General features: G+C 37.0%; 1 protein-coding gene across 3 annotated transcripts; it reads right to left on the bottom strand.

The window, feature by feature from the left end:
* Nucleotides 1-2,131: 2,131 nt before the first annotated feature.
* On the bottom strand, nt 2,132-9,046 carry LOC117102711 (dimethylaniline monooxygenase [N-oxide-forming] 5-like). 3 transcript variants are annotated; one of them, XM_033243118.1, is made up of 3 exons: nt 8,911-9,046; nt 3,672-4,311; nt 2,132-3,497 (listed from the first exon to the last, which is right to left on the bottom strand). In XM_033243118.1, exons 2-3 carry the CDS (start codon nt 4,296-4,298, stop codon nt 2,526-2,528), a joined length of 1,599 nt encoding a protein of 532 aa, XP_033099009.1. In that variant the 5' UTR covers nt 4,299-4,311; nt 8,911-9,046; the 3' UTR covers nt 2,132-2,525. The 3 variants fall into 3 exon arrangements, with proteins under 3 accessions (XP_033099009.1, XP_033099010.1, XP_033099011.1); XM_033243119.1 differs by having other exon boundaries at nt 8,904-9,041; XM_033243120.1 differs by lacking the exon at nt 8,911-9,046 and adding an exon at nt 7,011-7,069.
* Between the last annotated feature and the right edge of the window lie 1,756 nt (nt 9,047-10,802).

The following is a 10,802-nucleotide window of genomic DNA, read 5'->3' as shown; positions in this document are numbered from 1 at the left end:
GAGGAATTTGTTGGCGTTTCATTTTGACTATAATGGTAATGTGATGATGATAAATTTTACTATATAAAAGTGTCATTTCCGGCCATCTCGAGAGGTACTATTTCCTCAAATTTTCTCACCTCAGCCCCAGCCACGTTTTTGAAGTAGGACTATGTAAAGTACATAATCAAAGACAATGTTTTTAAGCTTTGTTTTCTATGGTACACAGACACACATTAATAAGATCTCTATGGTTGTCAAAAATCCCTGATAAAAGATCATGAGAATTTTTTTTGGCGCTTCATTTTGACTAATGGTGATGTGATGATGATGAATTTTACTAAAAGTGTCATTTCTGGCCATCTAGAAGAGGTACTATTTCCTCCAATTTTCTCACCTCAGCTCCAACCATTGTGGGGCTGGGGTGGGTGTCGACTCACAAAATGCCCTCCCCCTCCACCTTTCAAAACAGATCTGTGCCCTTCCCTGGGTATGACATATAAACTCCATCGAGTCGGCTCCTGATGTATGTCTTAGTGACTGCTGTTTGTTTTTAGGATGTGATCTGGTTTTTCATGTCCATTTTTCGTGATTATGACTATTCTGGATAAAAAAATGTTTTGAGCAGAGGTGGATTCAAGGCACCCCCCCCCCTTCATTTTTTTAAGGAAAAAAAAGAAAAATATATTCAAATTGAAGTGCGAGAGTGTAATTTCCGGCCATCTAGAGATGCCCTAATCATAAATTTGTTTACCTCAGCGCCAACCATGGTGGGGCTGAGGTGGGTGGTTCCTCGGTCTGTGAAAGTCCCTCCCTGGTTCACCTCTCTTTCGAATTCCTGGACCTGCCACTGTTGATTTACAGTATTATATAATTATTTTTGCGCTTATTTATAATGCGTCTATTGCAATTTTCACTTAATCCTCTCAAACAGTCCTAAGAACGTTCAGAGTGCGCTACTTCACAGGTGGATTTGACCCCGCCGGGGTCATACGTAATTCGCATAACGGCTCCCCCCCCCTTTTTCAAAATCCTGGCTACGTCCCTGTCTCACAATCTGCTGTCCGAATTTTTAAAAAAATAATTGTGAAACAAATATGAAATAAACTATTATATAGATGCACAAATAAGAAAAATAACAAAATAATAATAATTAAAAAAAACCCCAAAAAAGAGGGAGAACCCTATACATTCGATTAACTTGTCACTTAATACGTACACCTTTACCACTTGGTTACATTTCTCCTGATAAGATAGCTGGTAATATTAGGGTTTGTAATCTCAGATTATCTTGTTTTTTTTTTTTTTTTGTATTAGGACATTTTATTGAGTGGAAATTTCAATTAAAAAAAAAGTTAAAATATTATTGAAATTTAACAACTCCTAATATAACAATTTATGCCATTTTTTGCTCTTCACAACCTAACACATTACCAACTCATTTGATAAGTGCTGACATTTTAACAAATTTTAAAAGGTAGGCCAACCTCAACAAACAAGCATGTTTTCATTAGGATTATTTTTTTTTTCTAATAATATAATATACTTTAATATACAAAATATACAATTTCAATACAGTATATTTTTTTAGACAGTTATTTGCAAACAGTGAATCAAATAAGTGAGACAAAGAAAGTCTTGTGTTTTTGGGTCTTTGGTGTTTGTTTAATAGACACGCGAAATATGATAGCACAGTACATAATAAGGTCAATAATGCAAAAAGAGGCTCAAGCATAATGGAATGCCAGATACCTACGGTATATTTGCAATGGATTACTAAATTTTCATAATTTAAATAAGCATACAGGCCTAATCTTTTTCCATAAAAGTCTTTTATCACATGGTTGAATGAACATTTATATACAATTTTATTAATTATTTCTAAATTATTCAAAACAATAAGGGAACACATGTTTTGAATATTGGGGCCCTCAAAGATAACATTAGTAGATAACGTAATATTGTATTATTTTATAGTGGGTTGTTTTTTTTTTTTTTTTTATCAACAATACAGTAGGTCTAGGTAGTTATAATTAATACAATATAACATTATAAAAAAATGAACTTATTAGACCTACTGGTATTCATTTATAAAATGTTTTAATATTTAATTAGATAAAACTTAAATGAGTTTACAAATACAATACAAATATTGACATATATATGTTTTAATAACAAGACACAAAAATCACATATTTATAATTTGAAAATGTAAATATAATTATTAAAATAATATTTACTGGTAATTTAAAAAATATAACCATTACTGGTATTCACTTAATGTTACTGTAATATTCATACATTATAAAAATACAATTATATATCAATATACATTTTGATAATAATGTATATGAATTACTATGTACTGTACTAATTTACTTCTTTTTTTTGGAGAATTTTTGAAACATTTGCTTTTCTCATTGTATGTTTGATAGTCATCTTGAAGATATATTTTAGTGTCTGTACTGTTTGGAATCTTCTGATCATAGAATCATTTATCCTTTCATCTACAGGAAATTGAACTAACCAATTTAGCAAAAGTGATGCTACAATGAGTATTTAATTACCACAGCGATAATTACTGCTACAACAAGTATCTTTAACATTTTGTTAAAGGCCACTGACTCCACTTTATGATTTGATTTCAGAACTCTGGTTTTTGTGGGGTAAATTACTCTATCCATTGCCGTCTCCATTGCCTCTTTGGCCCCATCCCAATTTCCATGGCCCATCAGTCGATACTGATATGGATAGCATGGCCCAAACAAACACTTTAAAGCAAACCTGGGATTCCCAAGAAAGATCTTAAATAGATTTGGCTTCACACCAAATTCTGAGGCAATCTCATCCATGTAAGGAACCCAATCTACCTGTATTGTGTGGCGTTGAGATTTCACATAACGTTTCTCCATCAACTCTTTCTTCAGAGCAATTTCCTTTTGCATTCTAGATTGCGAGGGTGCTTTGACAGCACCCTTGAATAGAAGCACTGCCCAACGGCTTTGAATCTCTGATATTGGCATGATAGCTCCCAATGGCTGCGCTAGACCAATGATGGCTAAGGTTGATGGGGTCACTCCAAACGGCAAAACATACTTATACAACGATGTCTGGTTCGCATCCACTTGTAGGACTGATTCATCGATGAATGGAAAACTGTACGTGTAACCAGTTGCCATGATAATAATGTCAATGTCATCCTCACACGTTCCATCATCAAATTCCACAGATGCCTCGTTGATGCATTTAATATTGCTTTTGATCTTCACAAAGCCAGCGATTATTCTGTTGGGAAGATCATCATTGACTGTTGGATGTTGTGACAGAAACCTGTGTTCTGGTTGAATGCCATAATTGGCATGGTTGAATCTCATGTTGAGCTGCTTCTCAATAATTCTGTTAACCAGCCAAACTGGTGCCATTGATTTAAATCTTGTATTGTTCTGTAAGTCGACTGGAAGACCGTTGTCTGAAACACGATTCAAAACCCATGCTCCCCTTCTTGTACTGAGAAATACCTTGAGTAAATAATGAATTGAATATTACTATTAATTCAGTATTTTTTGTAGTAAATGCTATCATTCTTTTAAAATGGAGGTTACTAAAATAAAGTTTGGAAGATAAAAATATATTTAGCTACCTACTGTTGACTGACATGACCTTGAATGTAATTTTCATAAAGTGTCTCTCACCTGTTTAGCATGTCGGCTGAGTTCAACAGCAGCATCACCACCAGAATTACCAACACCAACTATAACAATTTTCTTGCCTTCAAACCCACGATAGTCAATATAGTCATGAGTGTGCAGGATTCTCCCCTTAAATTTCTCCTGGCCTTCAAACTCGGCAACATGAGGATCACAATGATGACCGTTGCAAACCATCACACCATCAAAAACCTCAGTTGAAGTGACGTCATTGTCACAATTTTTATACTTCACTTTCCACTGGCCTGTCTGCTTGAAGTCTTCACCTTGAGTGACATGCTCAACAACATACCGGAAGCATACGTACTTCAACAAGTCAAACTTCTCTGCATACAACTCTAAATATTTCTGCACGTATGTGTTATGCATGAAATTTGGGAATTCTTTCGGAATTGGAAAATCACTGTAACACATCATCTCTTTGTTTGTGTTGATGATTGTGGATTTGAAGACACATGCTTGACCATCACGATTTTCTCTGAAGTTCCATAGCCCACCAATTACTTCGGTTTTTTCAAAACAAACTGGCACTAACCCCTCGTCCAGGCAACATTTGATGGCAGTCAGACCACTAGCTCCTGCACCAATGATAGCTATCTTTTTGCTAGGCATCTTAATTACAAATCTGATGAAAGAAATATCAAAATTATATTTTAATATTTTAAAAAGAGAGATTAGTTTGTGAATGGAAGTGAACTTGGTGTAATATAGTCTGCAGTCTGAAATAATCATGACAGATACTGAATGGATAATCTCTGCAAATTCAGCTAGGATAAATTATTAATGGTTGGATTTTAGAATATCATGTACTGTACCATGATCAAATAAAAAAGACAATAATAACTCGAACTTTACTTCTACAACAGAGGTGTTATATTTCCAGAGGATGGAAATCAATTGGCTTTGAGATTCAGTAAGGTAAATTTCCCCAAAGCTCCAACATTCTAATATACGGCAGACCTTCAGTTTTTAAAATAATGGTTAATTGTATAGGACAGACGGAAAGAAAAGAAGAGGAAGACAAAGGCCTCGTTCAGAGTAGAAAGTTCTGATCCAAAACAGGATCTAACCGTAAGCTTAACCAATAGCACTGCATGTGAGAACGATAAACAATCAGAATCGGTTAGCGGTTAGCAAACTGACCTCATTCTTATAAACAACCAATCAGATGATAGCATTTCCCATTCGTAATATATCATTTTATCTGTTATTTTCACATAAAACAGACGATATATTTCGGCCGTCCCTGTGGCATGTAATATATTTTATTTTTCTTACAGATGTATTCAGTCCTGCTTTAATTCCTAAAGTACAGGCAGTGATAAGTATGGAAAATGGCCTCTGCAACCACATGCCCTTGTTCCAGCAAACAAAGGCCTAAATAAGGGTGTAATTTGAGCTGGTGAACCATGTTTAAAATCGTCTTCTGCAGAATATTAAGTATGGTATTCATAGACCAATCATCAATGATAACTGTTAATTATCCAAAACATACTGAAATCTATTAGACTTCAGAAGAATAGGTGGTAAAACTGGAAGGATGTTCTTCCGTTCAAAGAAATCTATGAAACAACACAATACAGCACAAGTTTCACAGGACGTAGGATGCTTAGTAGTTTGAATTCATGTGATAGACTTGCACTTCCGTAAATACTGACCCTACGATTGATCAAGCCCGAGGGCCCTCTCTAACACAAAAAAACAATGGTACACACTATTGTTGATCTGCTTTAAAACGTTGATTGCCTAAATCTATTTTAGGTTTTGTCCTGTGTGCCAAAACAAGTATACATGTACAAACATACTTTTTTGAAATGTTATTAAGTCACATATCATCAAAATATTTTGTCTAATATTAAAATTGGAGGGAAAATATTAGGGGATGATTAAACTTGTTGTTGGCAATTTGACAGTACTTTCTATTGCCTCTGCCAAGTGCGAGTTTTCTTGTCCACTTTTTGCATGGGTTGGTATATGTTTAGAGGGCACACCCACTTGTGCAATCTTTTGTACTGCCGGCAACATAACACAACAAACACACATACTGTACGTTTATTTGTATATTATGGTCTAGGTGTATCTTCTCCGAACTAACAGCCGTTAAGTCTGTGGTTTTACAATGCATAACAATGAAGTGATAAAAACTACTGTATAATGTTACCCCGGTTTTGACAGGTATAGTCGTCCCTAGTGCTCTCAGCAACACCCTGTGGGACGAGTATACTCGTCGCTGGCAGCGAATGTGTTAAAAATACCAGAAAATTACTGGAGAAAATTCCAGATAAGAAAGCAAACTGGGCTGGAGGCAATTATAAATAATTATGATTGATTCACTAGATGCTATATGCAGCCCAAGCATGCCAATAGTAATTTGATTATGTATATTCCTCATTCAACTCTCTAACTCATTCGATTTCACTAAATTCTTTTTACGTCTTCTTTCCATCTAATTTTTCTTTAAATGTTATCAGGGAGGTCCAAATAGGTCAACATTTGGTGGGACATGCAAATCAACAGAAAGTAGAGTGATGTCCACATTCCGGGGTGAATCGGTGCGTTTTTTTTTCTTTTTCTTTTGGACTGACTTGCGTACTGGAGTGCATTGCAAGTCTTACTGTAATTTGAAAAATCACTTTTTTCTCCTCCAGGTAACCACTGCAATTCTGAAAATGTTGAATTTGTTTAGGTTGAGTATTATGGCCATGGTGGAAACTGTAACATAGTCTCTTCTAGGCAAAGCACTGACTATTTCCTAACAAACTGTATAATACTAATAGGCATAGGCCCTAGGCCTACTTAGGGAGGAAGCACAGCAAACTGTCACTGGCAACGGCCAGTGTCACGATAATTTAAGGTGCCTAGTAGTGCGCAGCACGGCAACTTGCGCAAGCCGTTATCATGACTAGTTTGAAACATTTTCAGCAACGCAATTTGCAATAAATCCGATATTTAATCAAGTTCTTTAATTAAAAAAAATATAAAGTTTAATTGCAACTGCAAATTGAATCACTATTTTTTGCAATGTAAAGACATATGACATATTACAATTTCAACTAAGTAGGAAATCTTTTTTAGGAATTATGATGGTATTTATTGTGCATTTCCTGATTAGTGACATATTAATTATGCAAATGATCAATTAGCATATTCACATACCTACCAAAAACAATAGGCCCTGTCTTCTTATTATCTTGCACTGTGCAAAGGTTGAAACCAATCAGACTTACCAAACTTTATTTATTGTGGTAACTAGCCTAAATTACCTGATTAGTGAAGTATTAATTATGCAAATGATCAATTAGCATACTGTATTCACACACATACCAAAAACAATAGACTTTGTCTTCTTATTACCATCTTGCATTCTACCCAGAGGTGACGGAACTAGGGGGTGCTGCCTTATGGAGAGTAATGTGTGACCGGAAATGGACTGCAGTCAGTTGGTTGTTACCATGCGCCAGTGATGCTGGAGTACAGCAAGAAGAAACTATTTATGTAATGCATGAATAAAGTTTGGGGTTTGTCGGGTAGTAAGAAGATTATTGTACATTTTAAGTGCTCCCTCCATGCATAAATGTAAGCTAAATTACGGTGATTAATTAGCGAATTATTTTGAAGTTCCCTCTTTCCAAGAGGGGATGCAAATGCTTTGTGAAAATTAGTACACTGCGGTACTCATTTTCAAAAAGAAATACACGCAGCTGGTTAGCTAATAATATGCAAATGTTACATGAACACCTGGGAAGGAAGGTGCAATCACGTTCTGTTGGCTAGCAAACGTCTGTACTGTAGCGTGGGGGGGGGGGCTAGCCTAGATGTACTGTGTAGCGGGGGTCGATGAGTCATAATAAGACTAGGGCCTTAGGTCTAAGTAGACAGTGCAGTTATATGTGATAGAAAGTACACTTTCGAAAGAAATAAATTAAAATAAGAAAAAAAAATTTACTAGGGCCAAGAATAATTCAGTTGCAGACGTACTTTGTTTAAGTATTATACAATGCTAACAATGCGGCTCTAGCTAGGCAAGGCATCCATGTGCAAAGCAGTGGTGTTCGTTTATCCATGAAAAAAGCACGCCGGGAAAGTTTGCCTTACCAGGAAAAGGGGACGTCATGTAGCTTATGACGTATGCATGCTAACTATAGTGTGAGTGTGACGTCACCAAAAAATAAAAATTTTCTGTTATAACCAAAATATTAATAACTAAAAGGTTTGTGGGTGTAAATTCCCTTAATACGAATTAAGGGTAGCACCATCTCCTTACCATACAAATTGACGTCTCAGTCGAGAAATACGGGTAGCTGAAGTTTTTCTCACAAATCTGACTACAAAACCATATCGAAATTTCATGTACCAAAAGCAATATAGGCTCCGTCTTTTTATTACCACCATCTTGCATTCTGCCAAGTTTAAATCAATCAGACTTACCAAACTTCAGATATCGTGGTAACTAGTCTAAATTACCAGATTAGTCAAATATTAGTTATGCAAATGAGCAATTAGCATATTCACACATGTACCGAAAACAATAGGCTCCTTATTACAATCTTGCATTCTGCCAAGTTTAAAACCAATTAGACTTTCCAAACTTTTAGATCGTGGTAGTAACAAACAAATGACCAACAACGACAACAACGACAACAATGACGACCAATGACGACAACGTGAAGAACATAGGCAAAAACAATAGCCTCTTCGGAGCTTAGCCTTTGCTCCTCTTTGCGGGAGGCTACAATAAAAGACCGAGGCAAGCCTCTGGTCGACAGAGAATCTGCTGCGCCTGTACATACGTAGCCCAGCTATGCCTAGTAGTAGTAGGCCTTGTAGCCCTCCTAGCTAGCTACTGGCCTAGCTAGGCTCTAGCCTGTGCCTCTATACTACAGACAGCAGACATCTGTGCAGCACAGTTGTAGTATGTAGTACAGTAGTTCAAATTTACTAGGGCTAGGCCTACATAGCAGCAGGCCTGAATGAGACTTACTATATCTTAGCGCGATACTACTACTTCTACTGGCCTGTCTAGCTATTAGTAGTAGCGCCCTGGGTGGGCCAGACTAGGCCGGCTGGGTCTATCTAGTACTACTAGTAGGCCGCCTCTTATTGTCTGGCTCTAGCCTAGGCTAGTGTCAGTCAGACATAGGCCTAGGTCTAACCATTCTATAAAGAAGATTAAATACGCATTTACTACATTGAAAAAAGTCCAAATAAAATAAGTACCTCTTACTTTCAAAATGGTCTAGAAAAATGTACAGGCTGGATCACATGATGATGTTTATCCACCAATTTAATCTACCGTATTCGCTAATCGTGATAAACGCGGCGGACGTGCAGAGCTTTAGCTGCATAAACAAATAACATACGTCATCATCGAGGTCTCGCCACCACCGGGTCGCATTAGGGTCACATTCATCTAGGTACGTTTTTTTTTTTCATACTTTCCCCGCTGGTATCGCCAAACACCAGTGCCACCCGCCACAAGGGCCCATGGCGCACCGTAGGGTAAATTGCAGGGTATGCTAGGGCCTGCTGTGGGAAAGGTTCGTTAGCCTACAATCAAAGACGAACTTCTTCAAAATAAAAATATACAATTATATAAGACCAGGGAGATGTAAATAATTTGTTACATCTCCCTGATAAGACGACTCAGCACCCAGGGGCGGATCTAGAGATGTCCAAAAAAAAAAAAGAAGGGGGAGACAGGTTTGAAAGGGGTTAGGGGGTAGAAAGTGGGGCCCATCGAGATAACAATAACCTAGGGAGGGAGTCCGCGAAATTTCTGTGTTCTGGAGGCCCGAAAAAACACTGAGGTCTTTTGGGCGATACATTTTTTTTCCTTATATTTCTTTTATTTATTTTCTTTTTTTACTTTCCAAAAAAGGGGGTGGCGGCGGGGCCGCCTCTCCTCCTCCCCCACTCTAAATCCGCCCCTGGTACCTGGTAGGATTTCTCAAAAGAGGGCACCCATTTGTCTGGAAACCGAATGTAACTGAACAGAACAGATGTAACTGAAATAAATTTAATATTTTTACAATTAAAATCATTATCATGGTTATCATTATATTGATTAAAACTGGGATATAATTTGATGGAAGCACAGTTTCCTCTTTTCAAGTAATTCCTATTCCTGAACATTTAACAAATAGGCCTAATACAAGCTTCTTCTCTATACCGGTCGTGTGTGGGCAAACTAATTTATTTTAAATTTTATTGAGATTACAGAATGTCTGGTAATACAAATAACCTGATTGGCAGCAGAGGCAGTGGCGTATCTAGGGGAGGGCGCGGGGTGGGGCACTCCTCAAAAAAATACTCTCGCCCCATCCCCCCGTCAACCGTTCCCCCCTCCCAAAAAAAAAACACGGTCAAGTAGTTAAAAATCACCTAAAATCACCGTATTTTGCGAATTTCTGATGATGACATAATTAATGTCGAAATATTGAATCCCAACACGATGGCGTGTATTTCAATACTTGGAGTATGTATTATACTTTCTTATCTGAGATTAATCAGTGGACCTTTCGGTTTAAGTATTTTTCTGTTCGCAAAATTAAGCTTCATATTTGTGAGAAGCCTTGGATGTCCTCTAATACCAAGGGATTGATACGGAGAAGACAACAAATTTATTCTTTCAATGGACCTCCACTTTGGCGTTTTTTTAGGAACAAAGTTAAACAAGCAATTATAGCTGACAAGAAGGAATATTATCATAACAGGGTTCTAAACCCGCTACCTGGTATAGAGAAATTTGAATTATGATGACAAATAATAAATTTAAAAAAAACAATTGTTCCTCCTCTGGACATTGATAGAAATAGTGTCCAAGAGATGGCAGAATTCATCAATAATCAGTTGGCATCTATTCGGGAGAGATATCCCACCACATTCTGTCATAAACTTACCTGCTTTTCGTCCAGCCCCAGCCCCTGTACTGGAAGTACACCCTTAGACTGTTTATGATAGACTTTCTAAAATTAATATTAAGAAAGCTGGTGGCCCTGATGGTATACCAGCTAAGATTATACAAGTGTTTGCTTATGAAATTAGCTGACATGCTAAATGTATCGTTCTGTGAAGGTACATGTATTGTTCCCCAGCAATGGAAGCGAGCTATAGTCG

Source organism: Anneissia japonica, unplaced genomic scaffold (genome assembly GCF_011630105.1).
Source record: "Anneissia japonica isolate Jap-2015-1 unplaced genomic scaffold, ASM1163010v1 scaffold287628_len271844_cov180, whole genome shotgun sequence".
Lineage (NCBI taxonomy): Eukaryota > Metazoa > Echinodermata > Crinoidea > Comatulida > Comatulidae > Anneissia > Anneissia japonica.
The sequence above is the reverse complement of the archived record's forward strand: the minus strand, read 5'-3'. Positions and strand labels throughout refer to the sequence as shown.

Coding starts and splice junctions, on each gene's coding strand:
- LOC117102711 (XM_033243118.1), bottom strand. CDS start 4,298: ATGCCTAGCAAAAAGATAGCTATCATTGGTGCAGGAGCTAGTGGTCTG. Junction 3,498..3,671: donor TCAGCCGACATGCTAAACAG/GTGAGAGACACT, acceptor TATTTACTCAAG/GTATTTCTCAGTACAAGAAG.